General features: G+C 49.0%; 1 protein-coding gene across 2 annotated transcripts in view; it reads right to left on the minus strand.

Moving 5' to 3' along the window:
* The window catches only part of LOC140494480 (disintegrin and metalloproteinase domain-containing protein 10), a 129546-nt gene that overhangs the window by 42810 nt on the left and 65516 nt on the right, over positions 1-21220 (minus strand). For both annotated transcript variants that reach the window (XM_072593697.1, XM_072593696.1), the window contains exons 9-12: positions 13785-13918; positions 9384-9567; positions 6996-7140; positions 1265-1448 (exon numbers count right to left, since the gene is read on the minus strand). In XM_072593697.1, the coding sequence (XP_072449798.1) occupies positions 1265-1448; positions 6996-7140; positions 9384-9567; positions 13785-13918 (647 nt within the window). The remainder of the gene's footprint in view (positions 1-1264; positions 1449-6995; positions 7141-9383; positions 9568-13784; positions 13919-21220) is intronic.

Below are 21220 nucleotides of genomic sequence, written 5' to 3' on the forward strand. Positions count from 1 at the left end.
CACAAATCACTCTTGTTTTGTTCAATCTTTGTTCCTCTCGGTTGTTCCTTTTACAATGGTTTCTCCCTATCTACCGTATACAACTGTTAATAATTTTGAAAGCCTCAGTCCAATCTCCTCTCAGCCCTTTCTCCCTCCAAAGAGAACGGTCTTCTTCACTCTGTCCTGGTGAGGACTCTGGTGAATTTACAACTCTTGTCTTTCTTCGTGGCAGGAAGAAGACAGAAGAATTTACTGAAGGTTCGTGCATACCCAGATCACACAGGAGCAATGCAGCAATAATGCGACAGCAATGCAGCAGGAATGCGACAGCACTGCAAGAGAAATGTGTGTCCAGTCTGCTCAGGATGGAAATGAGGGGTGCATCCCACTTCCTGGAAATGGATCTGGGTGGGTCAGTGTGGACTTGTTGGGCCGAAGGGCCTGTTTCCACACTGTCGGCAATCTAATCTAATCAAGACTGGCTATAGGATACAGCAAGGTAAAAACAATGACTGCAGATGATAGAAACCAGATTCTGGATTAGTGATGCTGGAAGAGCACAGCAGTTCAGGCAGCATCCAAGGAGCTTCGAAATCGACGTTTCGGGCAAAAGCCCTTCATCAGGAATAAAGGCAGTGAGCCTTTATTCCTGATGAAGGGCTTTTGCCCGAAACGTCGATTTCGAAGCTACTTGGATGCTGCCTGAACTTCCAGCACCACTAATCCAGAATATAGGATACAGCATCCAATCACCAATAATCTCTCATTGCAGTCAAAGTATTGGCCCCAATCAGTTTCCATTGCCCTGGAGGGCCAGGCACTCTGTCTGCACATCCAACTTTGTCCAAGTTACAAATTGGGCGGCTTGTGTTTCAAACTGTCAGGGGATATAATTGGAAGAAATATTTCCCCGTGGTAGGAGAGTAGATAATCAATAAACACAGATTTAAGATAAGTGTCAGAATTAATTCCACTGGATAAATGAGGACAGTGTTTACTCAACGACTGGCTTCGATCCTGAAAGAGGGGTGGAACCAGCTCCAATCAGGAGGACCAGGATGAATCCTAACCCGACGGTGGGACAGGGCACTGCAGAGACTGAAGAGCTGGCTCGCTCACAGAGAGTTGTGTTTGAAGGGGAGCAGGACAGTAATGAGAAACTCTTCCTTCACTTTCACTGAATGAAGAACTACCAGGAGCGGTTTCAGTAATACAGTCCTTGAGTCTTTGAGAAGGCCTTACTGATATTCCAGTGAGCTGGAGTGAGAGTGGTCTCACTTACCCCATTCAGGCACAGACGCATTCCCTGGTTACAGAGGCTGTAGTTGGCTTTGGGAAGGGGATTGGGGCAGGCAGTGCTCACTCCATCACAATGGCTCTCAAAGTTGCACTCGGTCTCATTCCTGCAGCGCTGACCCAAGGGCACCAGTTCACACCAGGAGTCACAGCACGGTCCCAGAGTGGGGCTGGGAAAGTAAGGGAACAAACCAATTCACAATGCAGTGAGACTGAACCATTCACTCGCTGTTAGTGGTGGCACCTGGATATCACACACATTCAGCAGCAGCTAATCGCGATTCTGATTGGTGGGATCTCTAAGCAGCACACAGGGAATGGGCGCCATGTGACCTTTGAATCACAAGGTCACAGAGTCATAGAGTCACAGATCACAGAAACAGACCTTTCAGTCTAACCTGTCCATGCCAGCCAGCTTTCTGAAACTAACCTGGTCCCACCTCTCTACATTTGGCCCATATCCCTCCAAACCTTTCTTGTCCATATACCCATCCAAATGTCTTTTAAATGTTGCAATTATACCACCTCCACCACTTCCTCTGGCAGCTCATTCCATACACGGACCACCCCCTGTGTGAAAAAGTTGCCCCTCAGATCCCTTTCATATCTTTTAATGGTATTTGTCAGGAACTTTTAAAGTCGGCTGGGAGAGGCTGTTGGCAGGTAAAGGGACGCCTGGCAAGTGGGAGGCTTTCAAAACCGAGATGATGAGAGTTCAGGGACAGCATTGTTCCTGTTAGTGTGTGAAGAGCAAGGCAAAACGTTAACCTTAGCAGACAAGGTTAAGGAGAATCCAAAGAGATTACAACTATATTCCAGGGGAAAGAGTAACTAGGAAGAGCACAGGCCCCCTTTAGAGGTCAGTGAGACCACCTATTTGTAGAACCACAGGAGATGGGTGAGATCTTAAATGAATGTGTTGCAGCCACATTTACTGTAGAGAAAGACATGGAACTAGGAAACTTGGGGAGATAAATAGTGAGGCCTTGAAAACAGGCCACATTACAGAAGGGGAGGTGCTGAAGCTTTGAAAACACAGATAGGTAGATTAATCCCCGATCAAGTGTATCCCAGGACATTGTGGGAAGCTAGGGAGTAAATTGCCAGGCCCCTAGCCGAGATATTTATGTCATCGACAGCCACGGGTGAGGTACAGGAGAACTGGGGCGGGGCATGGGGGGGGAGGTGGCTAATGTTGTGCCATTATTTAAGAAAGGCTGCAAGGAAAGACCAGGGGATTATAGGCCGGTGAGCCTAACATGAGTTGTTGGAGGGAATTCTGGGCGACAGGATCTACATGCATTTGGAAAGGCAAGGACTGATTAGAGGTAATCAGCATGGCTTTGTATGTGGGGTATCATGTCTCAGAAATTTGATTGAGTTATTTGAAGAGGCACCCAAGCAGATAGATGAAGGCAGAGCAGTAGGCATTGTGCACATTGACTTTAGCAAGGCCTTCGACAAGACTCCAAATGGTAGACTGGTTAGTAAAGTTAGATCACATAGGATCCAGGGAGAGCTAGCTAATTGGATTCAAAATTGGCTTGATGGCAGGAGACAGAGGGTGGTGATGGAGGGTTATAGCTCAGACTGGAGGCCTGTGCCGCAAGAATTCATGCTGGATCCACTGCTGTTCATCATTCATATAAATGATTATAGCCACACAGGAGACGTGGTTAACAAATTTGCAGATGACACCAAAATTGGTGATATAGTGGATGGTGATGCAGATTATCTAAGAGTACAACAGAGTTATGATCAACTGGGCCAATCAGCTGAGGAGTGGGCAGTTGAATGTTAATTTAGATAAATGTGAGGTGTTGCACTTTGATAAGACAAACCAGGGCAGGATTTACTCAGTTACTGGTAGAGCCATGGGGAATGTTATCAGACAGAGAGACTTTGGAATATAGGTCCATACTTCCTTGAAAATGGTGTCACAGGTAGACAGGGTGGTGAAGAAGGTATGCCAGCTTCCATCAGTCAGAGCACTGAGTGCAAGGATTGGGTTGTCATGTTACGGCTGGACAAGACTTTGGGAAGGTCACAGTGGAGTACTGCATACCATCCTTGTCACTCTGTGATAGAAAGGATGGCATTAAACTAGAAAGGGTGCAAAAAGCCAGTTTGAGAAGATTTGTAGCTCAGGTTGAGGTTCTGGATGTAAAGGGTGCAAAAAAGATTTACCAGTATGCTATAGAAACTGGAAGGTTTGAGTGATAGGGAGAGGCTGGATAGCTAGGAATTTTTTTCACTGCAACATCAGAGGCTGAGGGATGACCTGATAGAGGTTTATAAAATCATGAGGGGCATGGAGAGGGTGAACACCCAAGGTCTTTTTCCAAGGTATGGGGAGTCCAAAACTGGAGGGCATATGTCTAAGGTGAGAGGGGAAAGATTTAAAAGAGACCGAAGGGGCAACGTTTTCACCCAGAGGATGGTACGTGTATGGAATGAGCTGCCAGAGGAAGTGGTGGAGGCTGGTACAACTGTAACATTTAAGAGGCATTTGGACACGTACATAGATAGGAAAGGTTTAAAACATAGGGGATAGGACAATACAGCACAGTGCAGGCCCTTCGGCCCTTGATGTTGTGCTGACCTTTTATCCTACTCTAAGATCAAACTAACCTACATACCCTTCATTTTACTATCACCCATGTGTCCATCCAAGAGTCGCTTAAATGTTCCTAATATCTCTGACTCTACCACCACCACTGGCAGTGCCTTCCACGTAGCCACCACTCTCTGCATAATGAACCTACACCTGACATCGCCACTAAACCTTCCTCCAACTACCTTAAAATTATGGCCCCTCATGATAGCCCTAGTGTAGAGTCTCTGGCTTCCCTCCCTCTCATTATCTTGTACACCTCTCATCCTTCTTCACTCCAATGAGAAAAGCCCAAGCTCCCTCAACATTTCTTCATAAGACATGCCCTCCAGGCCAGGCAGCATCCCGGTAAATCTCCTCTGTACCCTCTCTAAACCTTCCACATCCTTCCCATAATGAGGCGACCAGAACTGAACACAATATTCCAAATGTGTCCTAACCAGGGCTTTGTAGAGCTGCAGCATAACCTCGCGTCGCTTAACCTCAATCCCCCTGCTAATGAAAGCCAACACACCATATACCTTAACAATGCTGTCAACCTGAGTGGCAACTTTAAGACATCTGTGCACATGTAGCCCAAGATCCCTCTGTTCCTCCACACTGCCAAGAATCCCGCCTTTAACCCTCTATTCTGCATTTAAATTCGACCTTCCAAAGTGAATGACTTCACACTTTTCCAGGTTGAACTCCATCTGCCACTTCTCAGCCCAGTTCTGCTGCCTGTCGATGTCCCCTTGCAACCTATAACAGCCCTCCACACTATCCACAACTCCACCAACTTTTGTGTCATCAGCAAACTTACTAACCCACCCTTCCACCTCCTTATCTAAGTCATTTATGAAAATCACAAAGGGCACAGGTCCCAGAACAGTGGGCGGCACGGTGGCTCAGTGGTTAGTACTGCTGCCTCACAGCGCCAGAGACCTGGGTTCAATTCCCAACTCGGGTGACTCTCTGTGTGGAGTTTGCACGTTCTCCCTGTGTCTGCGTGGGTTTCCTCCGGGTGCTCCGGTTTCCTCCCACAGTCCAAAGATGTGCACGTTAGGTGAATTGAACATGCTAAATTGCCCGTAGGGTTAGGTAAGGGGTAAATGTAGGGGAATGGGTGGGTTGCGCTTTGGTGGGTCGGTGTGGATTGTTGGGCCGAAGGGCCTGTTTCCACACTGTAAGTAATCTAATCTAATCTAAACAGATCCCTGTGGAACACCACTGGTCACCAAGCTCCAGGCTGAATACTTTCCATCTACTACCACCCTCTGTCTTCTCTGTGCCAGCCAATTCTGTGCCCAGACAGCCGGATTTCTCTTTATCCCATACCTCCTTACTATCTGATTGAGCCTACCATGGGGAACCTTATCAAACACCTTGCTAAAATCCATATACACCACATCCACTGCTCCACCTTCATCAATGTGTTTTGTCACATCCTCAAGGAATTCAATAAGGTTTGTGAGGCATGACCTACCCCTCCCAAAGCCATGCTGACGATCTCTAATCAAATGGTGGTTTTCTAAGTTATTATAAATCCTGTTTCTCTGAATCCACTCCAATAATTTGCCCACCACAGAGGTAAGACTGACTGGTCTGTAATTCCTAGGATTATCCCTATTCCCTTTCTTGAACAAGGAAATCACATTTGCCAATCATCTGACACCAGTCCAGTGGACAGAGAGCACACAAAGATCATCGTCAATGGTGCAACAATCTCTTCCCTCACTTCCTGTAGTAACTTTGGGCGTATCCTGTCTGGTTCCAGGGACTTGTCTGTCCTCATGTTATTCAAACTTTCCAGCACATCCCTCAAAGTTGCTAACCCAAGTATGGTGCATTGACTTTCATTAGCAGAGGTACTGAGTTAAAGAGCTGTGAGGTAGAGCCCTGGTTAGACCACACTTGGAACATTGTGTTCAGCCCTGGTTGCCTCATTATTGGAAAGATGGGGATGCTTTAGAGAGGGTGCAGAGGGGTTGAGAGGGATATGGGTCAAATGCAGGCAGATCGGACAAGTTCAATTTCGGAAGCCTGTTTGGCATTGACAGGCTGGACTGTTTCCCTGTTGTATGACTCGATGACTCTATAACAGAGATGTATCTAAATGGAGAAACTGCAGCACAGAGGGACTTGGGGGAAACTTGTGTACGAAACACAGAAAGCTAGCACACAGGTACAGCAGGTAATCAGGAAGGGCTAATGGAATGTTAGCCCATATTACAAGAGGGTTGGAGTATAAGAGTGGGCACGTCCAAGGTCCTGGTGAGGCCACATCTGGACTGCGGTGAGCAGTCTTACTCCCCTTGTTTAAAGATGGATACAATCTCATTGGAGGGAATTCAGAGAAGGATTGCTGGGATGATTTCCAGTAGGAGCAAAGGGGATTCTACTCACTGGAGTTTAGAAGAATAAGAGATAATCTCATTGAACCATACAGGATCCTTGAGGGGCTGGACAGGGTATAACACTGAGAGCGTCGCTCCCCCCCATGGGAGAGTCTAGGACCAAAGGCTCAGTCTCAGAATAAAGTGGAACCAATTCAAGATTGAAATGAGGAGGAATGTCTTCTCCCAGAGGGTTGTGAGCCTTTGGAACTCCTTCTCCCAGGGAGCTATGGGGGCAGAGTCCTTGTGTATATTTAAGGCTGAGATCGATAGATTCTTGATCAGTCGGGGAACTGAAGCTTACGAGGGGATGGGGATAGGAGGAATGTCAGATCAGCCATGAATCGACAGAATGGCAGAATAACCAACTCCGGCTCCCCTTTCTGATGGTCTTATCGCCTTTTGGTTATTAAGTGCAAACAGTTGGGCTGAAAGGTATCTCCCTCCAGCCTCAGCCTGAATGTGTACACTGGGACAGAGGGGGCACCGTGACAAAGTACAAATCTCACCATGAGCTCAGATCAATTGTCCGATGTTAGACAGGTTCATGCCAGGGCCCTGTGCTGATCAGTGCCAGGCTATTACAGACATACTCAGGTACAAATCAGAAAGATGAGTAGACCATTTGGCCCATTGAACCTGGTCCCTGTTCTATAAAGGCATGGCCATTCTGGTTGTATTTGAGCTCCCCATTCCCACTGGAGATTCTTCAAGGTTGAGCCTCCTACCTGCACCTTTTCCCTGGCTTCAGTTGACAGGGAGCTCCCTCTGATTGACTGGCACCATAGCAGCAAGGGTCAGTGCTGGTGTGTCCTACATCACACTGTTCTCCCTCCTCCACCAGCTGATTGCCACAGATTGGCTTCGTACTCTCTGGGAGGCAGAGAGGGAGAGAGAGACAAACGTTATTCAACCCTCAACACCACAGGCACATACCAGCAACTGTCGAGGGAGTGGACAGTCTCACGGAACGCCTCCAACACACTGTGCCCACGCTACACACACTCACACTCACACCCACTCACACTCACTCTACACACTCACACTCACACCCACTCACACTCACTCTACACACACACTCACACCCATTCACACTCACACTCACATCCACTCACACTCACTCTACACACTCACACTAACACTCACTCACACTCACTCTACACACACACTCACACCCATTCACACTCACTCTACACACCCACACTCACACTCACACACTCACACCCACTCACACTCACTCTACACATTCACACTCACACCCATTCACACTCACTCTACACACCCACACTCACACTCACACACTCACACCCACTCACAATCACTCTACACACCCACACTCACACTCACACACACACACACTCACACCCACTCACACTCACTCTACACACTCACACTACCACCCACTCACACTCACTCTACACACTCACACTCACACCCACACCCATACACTACACACTCACACCCACATCCACTCACACTCACTCTTCACACTCACACTCACACCCACTCACACTCACTCTACACACTCACACTCACACTCACACCCACACCCATACACTACACACACTCACACCCACTAACACTCACTCTGCACACTCACACCCACACCCATACACTACACACTCAGACTCACACCCACTCTACACACTCACACTCACACCCATACCCACTCACACTCACTCTGCACACTCACACTCACACCCACACCCATACACTACACACTTACACTCACACCCACACCCACTCACACTCACTCTACACACTCACACTCACACCCACACCCATACACTACACACTCACACTCACACCCACACACTCACTCATACTCTACACACTCACACACACAATCACACTCAACACACTCTCACTCACACCCACACCCACACACACACTCATACTCACACTCTACACACTCTCACACACACACACGCACACTCACACTCACACTCCACACACACACTCTACATACTCACACCCTCACCCTCACACTGACACTCCACACCCTCACACTCCACACCCTCACACCCACACCCACACACACACTCATACTCACACTCTACACACTCACACACATACACTCACCCTCACACTGACACTCCACACCCTCACACTCCACACCCTCACACTCCACACCCTCACACTCCACTCAACAGTCTTCAAGCTCACACTCAACATACTCACACCCACTCCCCTCACTCTCGATCTTTCACACTTCCTCCCCTCACCCTCCTCACTCACACTCCCTTCACCCTCCACCACACTCAATTCTGTCACACTCACTCACACTCACACTCACCATCTTTCCTCCATGCATGTTCCTCTCCCTCTCCTTGACCTGAGACACTCTCCTATTCCCCTCCCTCACATTCCTGCCTCTCCAATCTCCTTCGTTCATCCTCATTCCTTTCAATACTGTCTTCCCTCACCCTCATCCCCCTCCCACAGCCCCTCCACACCCTCATCCCCCTCCTTACCCTCATCCCCCTCCTTACCCTCATCCCCCTCCTCACCCTCATCCCCCTCCCACAGCCCCTCCACACCCTCATCCCCCTCCTTACCCTCATCCCCCTCCTCACCCTCATCCCCCTCCCACAGCCCCTCCTCACCCTCATCCCCCTCCTCACCCTCATCCCCCTCCCACAGCCTCCCTTCACACAGTCTCCCTCACCCTCATTATGTTTCAGTGAAGTAAATGGATGGGCTGAGTTTCTGACTCGGGGCCTGAATTTACTGAGAGAACAATGACTTGATCTGGTGTGTTGCAGTTACAAATCTTTGGGGGAGATTTGGTGATGGCTTCCCAACTCAATCACTTCCTTCCCTGGGAGAAAGCGAGGCCTTGCAGATGCTGGAGAGTCAGAGACTAAGAGTGTGGCGCTGGAAAAACACAGCAGGTCAGGCAGCATCCGAGGAGCGGGAGAGCCGAAGTTTCGGGATTAGGCCCTTGGTTTTCCAGCGCCACACTGTTCATCCTGTGCCCTGCCCCGCCCCCTTGTCTGATGTCTGAGGCGGTAAAACCTTGCCCTTTCAGAGTTCTCCATCGGGGGAAATGGTGGGGTTACTCCAGACTTCGATCCTTCACTCTGAGGCCTAGTTACATTGGCTTAGCCCCTTACTGTGGAAACACCGGTCTTTCTTTCTCTTCAGGATCTCGCTGATGTACAGGATGGTGCAGTCAGACAGTTTATCATTATTATAGTCATCCCCAGATGAGGCATAACGGTGCATCAAGAAATTTCCAGCTGGGTTCCTCTGGAGATGTGAAGATTCCCACGGACGACATTCCTTATCCCCATCGTGCTGGAAAACAAAGAGGCAATGGATGCAGCTTTGATTGTGGAATCCCAGAGGTCACAGCTGTGAGAGACCAGAGTCGACCATTCAGCCCCTCAAGACTGCTACCCCTTTCAATAAGATCATGGACAAATACATGAAAAAGGAAGGGAATAGAGGGATCCTGTAGGTGGAGACAGTTTGGGAGTGCAAAATGTGGTGGTGCAGGCTTGGAGGGTGGATTGTTCTTTGATCTGGATTGTGGCCTCCCCTTGACTTTTCAGTCTCCTTCCATACCCACATCAGTCAAATTTCTCTCACACACAGCCTGCATTATATCCACCACTGCTGTCTGAGGAAGAGGATTCCACAGACTAGGAGAAAGTGAGGACTGCAGATGCTGGAGATCAGAGCTGAAAATGTGTTGCTGGAAAAGCGCAGCAGGTCAGGCAGCATCCGAGGAGCAGGAGAATCGACGTTTCGGGCATCAGCTCTTCTTCAGGAATGAGGAGGGTGTGCCCAGCAGGCTAAGATAAAAGGTAGGGAGGAGGGACTTGGGGGAGGGGCGTTGGAAATGCGATAGGTGGAAGGAGGTTAAGGTGAGGGTGATAGGCCGGAGTGGGGTGGGGGCAGAGAGGTCAGGAAGAAGATTGCAGGTTAGGAAGGCGGTGCTGAATTCGAGGGTTGGGACTGAGACAAGGTGGGGGGAGGGGAAATGAGGAAACTGGAGAAATCGGAGTTCATCCCTTGTGGTTGGAGGGTTCCTAGGCGGAAGATGAGGCGCTCTTCCTCCAACCGTCGTGTTGCTATGGTCTGGCGATGGAGGAGTCCAAGGATCTGCATTCCACAGACTAACCCTCCTCATCTCCAGCTTCCAACTGAAGATCCCTGAGTTTTACGTTGTCTCCTGGTTCTTGACACATGAGGGGAGACATCATTTCAGAATCAACTCGGTCAAGTCCACTCGAGATCTTATGTATTTCAATCAAAACTAAAATGGATACAGGCCTATCCCATCCAACCTCTCCTCATTAGATATACCCTGGCCCCACCCTCAGATTTTCTGTTAAATTTGTACATGGGATGAGGGTATCGCTGGCTGGGCGGGTATTAATTGCCCACAGGACAAGTCAACCATATTGGCTGTGGGTCAGGAGTCACATGTAGGCCAGACCAGGTAAGGATGGCAGTTTCCTCCCCTAAGGGACATTACTGACCCAGATGAGTTTTCCCAACAATGCTTTCATGGTCATCATTAGACTCTTTATTCCAGAGATTAATTGACTTCAAATTCCACAATCTGCTATGGCCGGATTCTAACCCTGGTCCCCTGGGTCTCTGGATTAACAATCCAGCGATAACGCCATTAAGCCATTGCCTCCCCTCTATCGATACCTTCTCTGAGCTGCTTCTAACGGGATTACATCTTTTCTTAACTAATTTGACCACCAGGAGCTGTGACCTCACCAATATCCTGTGCAGCTGAAGTAAAATCGTTGTTGTGGTTCTGTTCCCCGAGCTGGGAATTTCTGGCGCAGACATTTCGTCCCCTGTCTAGGTGACATTTAGATTAGATTACTTTTTTTTAGATTACTTACAGTGTGGAAACAGGCCCTTCGAGTCCACACCGCCCCGCCGAAGCGCAACCCACCCATACCCCTACATCGACCCCTTACCTAACACTACGGGCAATTTAGCATAGCCAATTCATCTTTGGACTGTGGGAGGAAACCGGAGCACCCGGAGGAAACCCACGCAGACACAGGGAGAACGTGCAAACTCCACACAGTCAGTCGCCTGAGTCGGGAATTGAACCCGGGTCTCTGGCGCTGTGAGGCAGCAGTGCTAACCACTGTGCCACCGTGCCGCCCTCGTTTCCTTCAGCATTTTGTCGGAGGAATGCCGGAGGAAAGATCACAGAAGTGCTTCACAGGAGTCCCCCCACGCACTGAGGGTGTCACCTAGACAGGGGACGAAACGTCTGCAACACAAATTCCCAGCTCGGCGAACAGAACCACAACAACGAGCACCCGAGCGACAAATCTTCTCCCAAACTTTGAAGTAACGTTGCCTTGGTTTCATATTCCAGACACACTGCAATTTCATTTGTCTTTCCTCACCATTTGCAGCACCTGTGACAACCTTTCAGGAACCCATGTACCAGGACACACCAATCACTCTGTACCACCAAGCTCTGTCTTCTCTCTCTCTATCTCAGTAATGTGCCGCTTTTCCATTCTTCCTGCCAAAATGAGTGAGTTCACAATTCCCCATACCCGCTAATATTTCCTCACACTCCCTGAACTCGTGAGTACCTTTTTGGATCACAAAGGGTTTGGCTAGAACAGACACTTTTAAGGGGGAAGGTAGACAGGGAGGAGGGAATTGACTGAGTCAGCTTAAAAGAGCAAAGATGGGAGGAGACTGAAGTGAAGAATAAATGCCAGCCTGGAGACTGAGTGGCCTGTTTCCCCACTGGCTAGCCAAAGCAACCCCTATTTAAACATAGAAACATAAAAGATAGCAGCAGGAAGAGGCCATTCAGCCCTTTGAGCCTGCTCCGCCATTCAACACCATCATGGCCGAACATCAAGGGGATCAAGGGCTACAGGGAGGAAGTGGGAGAATGGGGTTGAGAAACATACCCGGCAAAAGTGAGGACCGCGGATGCTGAAGATCAGAGTCTGGATCAGAGCGGTGCTGGAAAAGCACAGCAGCTCAGGCAGCATCCGAGGAGCAGGAATGAGTATTCCTGATGAAGGGCTCCTGCCCAAAACATCGATTTTCCTGCTCCTCGGATGCTGCCTGACCTGCTGTGCTTTTGCAGCACCACACTGATCTAGCCTCTTGACAAACCGATCAGCCATGATTGAATGGTAGAACAGACTCGATGGGCTGAATGGCCTAATTTCTGCTCCTCTATCTTATCGTGTCCTGTGTCTTAAACTTAGTTCCTACTTCATAATTATAATGTTTGATTTTGTTATAAATATTTGCACTGTCCATTCCATTCCAGCTCCCCCCAGCCCCCCTCCAATTGCAGTTTTCGACATGACGACCCTGCTATGTTTGTGACTGATGGATGAACCCTGTGTAATCTGAGTTCTCTTACATTACTGTGTATCCAGCAGGCCATGTACCCAACAGAGTGTGTACCCAACAGTCCGTGCACCCATCAGAGTGTGTACCCAACAAGTTGTGTACCCAACCAGGTGTGTACCCGTCAGAGTGTGTACCCAACAGGCAGTATACCCAACAGTGTGTGTACCCAACCTGGTGTGCACCCAACAGAGTGTGTATCCAATAGGCTGTGAACCCACAGAGTGTGTACCCGACAGGCTATGTCCCCAACAGGCTGTGTACCCAAATGAATTTTGTGCCACATTGTGATGAAATAGCGAAACATTAAATCAAAATACCTGCTGACAAAACAAAACAGACTAAACCGTACACAACATTCCAGGTGTGATCTCACCAAGGGCCTGTCCAATAGCAGCAAGACATCCCTGCTCCTGTGCGCGAATCCTCTCGCTGTGAAGGCCAACATATCATTCCCCTTCATCACTGCTTGCTGCATATCTTAGTAACTGGTGTGTAACGACACCCAGCTCTCATTACACCTCACCCTTTACCAATCTATCATCTGTTACATCATAATCTCTCTTCAACGGTTTGCTCCTGAAGTGAATAACCTCCCATTTATCCAACATTATACTGCATCTGCCACTTGCTCACTCTCTCAACTCACCCATATCACGCTGAACCATCTCTACATCCTCCTGACAGCTGCGGGCGTGTCCTCTTACTCTGGCCGTGCCCAGCAATAGGTTCTCCATATCTTAAACAAAAATTCCATCCAATCTAACTCCTAACTTCCAAAACTCAAATAAGCACAAATCAAGTTCCTGCAAACTGACCCCTCTGAATGCAATCCTTTTAGCCTCAACATGACCCTGATAAAGGGGTACAGATCCCAGTGCGACGGCTTGGTCTTTAAATGCCTGTAGCAGACTTCCTCTATGTAAAGGGGGAAGCGAGGACTGCAGATGCTGGAGATCAGAGCTGAAAATGTGTTGCTGGAAAAGCGCAGCAGGTCAGGCAGCATCAAAGGAGCAGGAGAATCGACGTTTCAGGCAAGAGCCCTTCTTCAGCGCTTTTCCAGCACCACATTTTCAGCTCTCCCTCTATGTAAACTCTGGAGTGCGCAGTCAATGATCAAGACTTCATTGTCTGTGTGTACTCACCGGAGATCCGAGACTGTGACCAAGCTCATGAGCCAGAACGAGGTGAGTCATTCTCAGAGGGAGCTGTGAGCCGTACTTTTGGACGGTGATCAGTCCTGTGTTCAGACTGCTGGAGCAGATACCGCCATTATGGACTGTGAAGAAGGGAAGGTATCTGTCAGTGACTCAGACTGGGAGCTGACCTGACCCATTAACCCCCTGATGGATGTTCTGACAAACCATGACAGTCTCTCACGAGACGAGGCGGTAGAAGCTTAAGACTAGAACTGGGCCGTCAGGAAATTGAGAGTTATGGAAGTTTGGAACTCTTGCCTGTCCATGGATCGTGGACACTGCGGAGTGACTGGATGTATTCATCAAAATTCCACAATTTCTGGAAATCCCCAGCAAATTGGAAACCCATCAACTTAACAGCTGTGTTCAAAAAGGGAGGGAGACAGCGAGCAAGAAAATACAGGTCAGTTCATCTAATGTCCGTCATGGAAAAAGTCTGACTCCAACATCAAAGGGAAACACGGTAACTGCAGCTAGCCTGTCCATCTCTTTAAGCAGTTTGTCGGTCTCAATGAGATGGTTTCTCGTTTTTCGAACCTCTGGAGAAAGCAAACCCAGTTCGTCCAATCTCTCCTCACAAACTGTCCTGGGAACAAGTCTGGTCAACCTTGTTGTATTCCCACTGTGGCAATGACAACTTTCCTGAGATGACGAGACCAAAAACCGCACACAGTACTTTCAGTGCGGCCTAACCAAACTCCTATATGGTTGACTCAATTCCCTACAGTGCGGAAACAGGCCCTTCAGCCCAACCAGTCCACACCGACCCTCCAAAGACTAACCCACCCAGACCCATTTCCCTCTGACTAATGTGCCTAACACTAAATTGACCAATTTAGCATGGTCAATTCACCCAACCTGCGCATCTTTGCACACAGACACGGGGAGAATGTACAAACTCCACACAGACAGTCACCCGAGGCGGAAATCGAACCCGGGTCCCTGGTGCTGTGAGGCAGTAATGCCAACCGCTGAGCCATCGTGCCACCCCACATTGAAGCAAGACTTGCCTGCTCCTGTACGCCACTCCTCTTGCCTAACGGCTAACATTGCATTAGCTCTCCTGATAGTTTGCTGCACCTGCATATCAGTGACTTTATCAACAAGATCACACAGGTCCCATTGTCCATCTCCACTTTCCAAACTTTTATTCTTGAAGAAATACTCTGCACACCTGTTTTTCCTACCTGAGTAGATAACCTCACATGACACATGATATTCCATCTGGTATGCTCTTGCCCATTAACAAGGCCTGTCCGAATCCTCCTGCAGCTGCTTTACATTCTCATAAGACCATAAGTCTTAGGAGCAGAAATTAGGCCTTTCAGCCCATTGAGTCTGCTCTGCCGTTCAATCATCACAGATGAGTTTCTCAACCCCATTCTCCCGCTTTCTCCCTGTAACCCTTGATCCCCTTGACAATCAAGAACCAATCTATCTCTGTCTGTGGCCTTCTGTGGCAATGAGTTCCATAGATTCACTACTCTCCAGCAGAAGTTTTTCCTGATATCTTTTCCAAAAGGGCTTCCCTTTCAGCACTTTCCTCACAGCACTTATTCCCGTTTAGTTTTGGAATCATCTGCAAATTTGGAAATGTTAGATTTTGGTCCCCAACTCCAAATAGCTGCGATATATTGTGAACAGCTGGGGTATAAGCACTGATCTTTGTGACCCATAGCCTGTCAATGCTAGAACGGGCCATTTATTTCTCTTGTTTTCAGTCAGGTAGCCAATCACTAATCCATGGCAACCTCATCTGCTTTAATGTTTCTAACCGGCCTCCTGTGAGAGACTTTACCATAAGCCTTCTGAAAAGTGAAGTATCCTACATCAGTGTATCCCCCTTTATCAGTATCATCAGCAATAAGTTCAGAATGCTCCAAGTTTACCAAACGTGACTCCCATTCACAAATCCATGCTGACATTGCCTAATCAGGTCATTATCAACCAGATTTCCCCCATTCTTTATAACGGGTTCTAACACTTCAGCAGAACTCATCGTCGAACCTATAGAACTTTGGAAGATAATAACCAATTCATCGACTATCTCTACTTTGACTCTCCTGATATTGGATCCTGGGGATTTATTAACTTTCCGCCCCAGTATAATACGCTTACTGATTCTAATTGTGTCATTCTCCCCAGACACATATCTCTAGTTTTGGGAGTTTTCTTGGATCTTCTTCAGTGAACACAGAGACAAAGTGATCACTTAAATTCTGAACCATTTCTCTATTCCCATTTCTCTATTCTCCTGACTCAGCCTGTAATGGACCCACATTTGTTTAAGCCAAAGGATTCCTGTCTGAGTAACAAATAGAAAGTTTCAGAATGGATTTTAATGTTTTTTTTTGCTAGATGGCATTAGTATTCTATGTTCCCCTGACGGTGGTTCTTGGTCCAACCACCGTCCCAATAATAGACTAACTTTAAAACTCCCAGTTAAAAATTGAGGAAAGAGAAATGACAGAGAAGCTAAACTGCTCTTTGTCGAATCCAATTTAACCGATATGCTGAAAGAGTGGAGTTGGGGACAATGTCTGTCACTTTCCCAAGACTGGTGCTTGCCTGACTCTGTCACCATTGGACAGGGAGAGGAGCAGGATGGGAGACAGAGTGTTCCATTCACCTTTTCACAACCTCAGACTGTCCCTGAGCAATTTACAACCCATGAAGCACGATTCTCAAGGCAGAGTTATTGTAGGGTAAGGAATCTAGCGGTGATCGTTTACACAGCAGGATCCCACAAACAGCAAATGATAACGATCTTTAGCTCTTCACATGGAGTGACCCACTCATTTCACGAGGACTGACCCTGGATGAAGGATGTTTCTTTACCTGAGGATCCCTCAGGATGCCCTCAGTCATAATCATCAGCTCCAGAAAGACAAGTGTTTCAAACAGATCCAATAAACACCGACTGAATTCCCATCAACCACAAACCCCAATATACCCCTCTCCTCCTATACCTAGCTCACAACAATAAACCCCTTTCTAACTGTCTGCAATATCCCCCTCTCCAATATCTCCCACACTCTCTAACCCTCTCCAATATCCCCCTCTCCAATATCTCCCACACACTCTAACCCTCTCCAATAACCCCCTCTCCAATATCCCTCTCTCCAATATCTCCCACACTCTCTAACCCTCTCCAATATTCCCCTCTCCAATATCTCGCACACTCTCTAACCCTCTCCAATATCCCCCTCTCCAATATCTCCCACACGCTCTAACCCTCTCAAATATCCCCCTCTCCAATATCTCCCACAAACTCTAACCCTCTCCAATATCCCCCTCTCCAATATCTCCCACACACACTAACCCTCTCCAATATCTCCCACACGCTCTAACCCTCTCCAATATCTCCCACACACTCTAACCCTCTCCAATATCCCCCTCTCCAATATCTCCCACACACTCTAACCCTCTCCAATATCCCCCTCTCCAATATCTCCCACACACTCTAACCCTCTCCAATATCCCCCTCTCCAATATCTCCCACACACTCTAACCCTCTCCAATATCCCCCTCTCCAATATCTCCCACACACTCTAACCCTCTCCAATATCCCCCTCTCCAATATCTCCCACAAACTCTAACCCTCTCCAATATCTCCCTCTCCAATATCTCCCACACACTCTAACCCTCTCCAATATCCCCCTCTCCAATATCTCCCACACACTCTAACCCTCTCCAATATCTCCCACACACTCTAACCCTCTCCAATATCCCCCTCTCCAATATCTCCCACACACTCTAACCCTCTCCAATATCCCCCTCTCCAATATCTCCCACACACTCTAACCCTCTCCAATATCCCCCTCTCCAATATCTCCCACACACTCTAACCCTCTCCAATATCCCCCTCTCCAATATCTCCCACACACTCTAACCCTCTCCAATATCCCCCTCTCCAATATCTCCCACACACTCTAACCCTCTCCAATATCCCCCTCTCCAATATCTCCCACACACTCTAACCCTCTCCTATATCTCCCACACACTCTAACCCTCTCCAATATCCCCCACACACTCTAAACCTCTCCAATATCCCCCTCTCCAATATCTCCCACACACTCTAACACTCTCTAATCTCTCCCACACTCTCTAACCCTCTCCAATATCCCCCTCTCCAATCTCTCCCACACACTCTAACCCTCTCCAATATCCCCCTCTCCAATATCTCCCACACACTCTAACCCTCTCCAATATCCCCCTCTCCAATATCTCTCACACACTCTAACCCTCTCCAATATCCCCCTCTCCAATATCTCCCACACACTCTAACACTCTCAAATATCCCCCTCTCCAATATCTCCCACACACTCTAGCCCTCTCCAATATCTCCCACACACTCTAAACCTCTCCAATATCCCCCTCTCCAATATCTCCCACACACTCTGACCCTCTCCAATATCCCCCTCTCGTACTAATATTTCTAATATTCCTGCTCACTCTTTCCAAGTCTTCTTCTCTGCCTGTTGAGCCCTTAGTCCCATCTGTTTCACTGTCCTTTCAAATAGTCATTCCCTGGGGATCAAGTTCAAAGGGTGAGCGTAGTGACTGGGGGATCAGTTGGAAACACCATTCCTGATGTTAGCAGAAGAAAGAAAGGATTTGCCTTTCTGCAGCATCACGTAGAGTACTGGGATATTTAAAAAACGCTTTACAGGGAATGAACGATGTTTGGAACGATTGTTACTGAGATAAAATACACTCAGCAATAGCTGGCATGAGGCAACCAATCAAATAAATATATTCAGGACATTCAGAGAACACCAGACCTTGCTTCTATAGTGACTGGTGCCTATTACACACATCCAAGTAAAAAGGGGGTGACTCAGTGGTTAGCACCTTACAGCACCAGGGACCCAGGTTCAATTCCACACTTGGGTGCCTTAGTGGAGGTTGTACAATCCCGCCACTGTCTGCGTGGGTTTCCTCCCACATTCCAAAGATGTGTAGGTTAGGTGGATTGGCCATGTAGTGGGCAGCACGGTGGCACAGTGGTTAGCACTGCTGCCTCACAGCGCCTGAGACCCGGGTTCAATTCCCGCCTCAGGCGACTGACTGTGTGGAGTTTGCACGTTCTCCCCGTGTCTGCGTGGGTTTCCTCCGGGTGCTCCGGTTTCCTCCCACAGTCCAAAGATGTGCAGGCCAGGTGAATTGGCCATGCTAAATTGCCCATAGTGATAGGTAAGGGGTAAATGTAGATGTAGGGGTATGGGTGGGTTACGCTTCGGCGGGGCGGTGTGGACTTGTTGGGCCGAAGGGCCTGTTTCCACACTGTAAGTAATCTAATCTAATCTAATCTAATCTAATTTCCCAGAGTGCCAAGGGATGTAACGTCAAGGTGGGTTTGCCACAGGGAATGCAGGGAGGGTCTGGGTGGGAGGCTCTTTGGACGGTCGGTATGGACTTGATGAGCCAATCGATCCGCTTCCACATTGGAAAAAGGCTATGATTGGATGGACACATGCTGTTTGACATCACTTTGATGATGGAACTACAGACAATGCAGCATTCCCTCAGTATTGGGGGTTTATGTCAGACAGAGAAAGGAGTAACTGAACGAAGGAGCAGTGAGCAGGACTGTTACACACTCACCCCTGAGACCCAGCTGCTCAGTGAGCAGGACTGTTACACACTCACCCTTGAGGCCCAGCTGCTCAGTGAGCAGGACTGTTACACACTCACCCCTGAGACCCAGCTGCTCAGTGAGCAGGACTGTTACACACTCACCCCAGAGGCCCCACTGATCAGTGAGCAGGACTGTTACACACTCACCCCTGAGACCCAGCTGCTCAGTGAGCAGGACTGTTACACACTCACCCCTGAGACCCAGCTGCTCAGTGAGCAGGACTGTTACACACTCACCCCAGAGGCCCCACTGATCAGTGAGCAGGACTGTTACACACTCACCCCTGAGACCCAGCTGCTCAGTGAGCAGGACTGTTACACACTCACCCCTGAGACCCAGCTGCTCAGTGAGCAGGACTGTTACACACTCACCCCTGAGACCCAGCTGCTCAGTGAGCAGGACTGTTACACACTCACCCCTGAGACCCCACTGATCAGTGAGCAGGACTGTTACACACTCACCCCTGAGACCCAGCTGCTCAGTGAGCAGGACTGTTACACACTCACCCCAGAGGCCCCACTGATCAGTGAGCAGGACTGTTACACACTCACCCCTGAGACCCAGCTGCTCAGTGAGCAGGACTGTTACACACTCACCCCAGAGGCCCAGCTGCTCAGTGAGCAGGACTGTTACACACTCACCCCTGAGACCCAGCTGCTCAGTGAGCAGGACTGTTACACACTCACCCCAGAGGCCCAGCTGCTCAGTGAGCAGGACTGTTACACACTCACCCCAGAGGCCCCACTGATCAGTGAGCAGGACTGTTACACACTCACCCCTGAGACCCAGCTGCTCAGTGAGCAGGACTGTTACACACTCACCCCACAGGCCCCACTGATCAGTGAGTGGGACTGTTACACACTCACCCCAGAGGACCCAGCTGCTCAGTGAGCAGGACTGTTACACACTCACCCCTGAGACCCAGCTGCTCAGTGAGCAGGACTGTTACACACTCACCCCAGAGGCCCCACTGATCAGTGAGCAGGACTGTTACACACTCACCCCTGAGACCCAGCTGATCAGTGAGCAGGACTGTTACACACTCACCCCTGAGACCCAGCTGATCAGTGAGCAGGACTGTTACACACTCACCCCAGAGGCCCCACTGATCAGTGAGCAGGACTGTTACACACTCACCCCAAAGGCCCCACTGATCAGTGAGCAGGACTGTTACACACTCACCCCTGAGACCCCACTGATCAGTGAGCAGGACTGTTACACACTCACCCCAGAGGCCCCACTGATCAGTGAGCAGGACTGTTACACACTCACCCCAGAGGCCCCACTGATCAGTGAGCAGGACTGTTACACACTCACCCCAGAGGCCCCACTGATCAGTGAGCAGGACTGTTACACACTCACCCCAGAGGCCCCACTGATCAGTGAGCAGGACTGTTATACACTCACCCCTGAGACCCAGCTGATCAGTGAGCAGGACTGTTACACACTCACCCCTGAGACCCAGCTGCTCAGTGAGCAGGACTGTTACACACTCACTCCTGAGACCCAGCTGATCAGTGAGCAGGACTGTTACACACTCACCCCTGAGACCCAGCTGCTCAGTGAGCAGGACTGTTACACACTCACTCCTGAGACCCAGCTGATCAGTGAGCAGGACTGTTACACACTCACCCCTGAGACCCAGCTGCTCAGTGAGCAGGATTGTTACACACTCACCCCTGAGACCCAGCTGATCAGTGAGCAGGACTGTTACACACTCACCCCAGAGGCCCCACTGATC

The sequence above is a fragment of the Chiloscyllium punctatum genome, chromosome 24, assembly GCF_047496795.1.
Source record: "Chiloscyllium punctatum isolate Juve2018m chromosome 24, sChiPun1.3, whole genome shotgun sequence".
Classification (NCBI taxonomy): domain Eukaryota; kingdom Metazoa; phylum Chordata; class Chondrichthyes; order Orectolobiformes; family Hemiscylliidae; genus Chiloscyllium; species Chiloscyllium punctatum.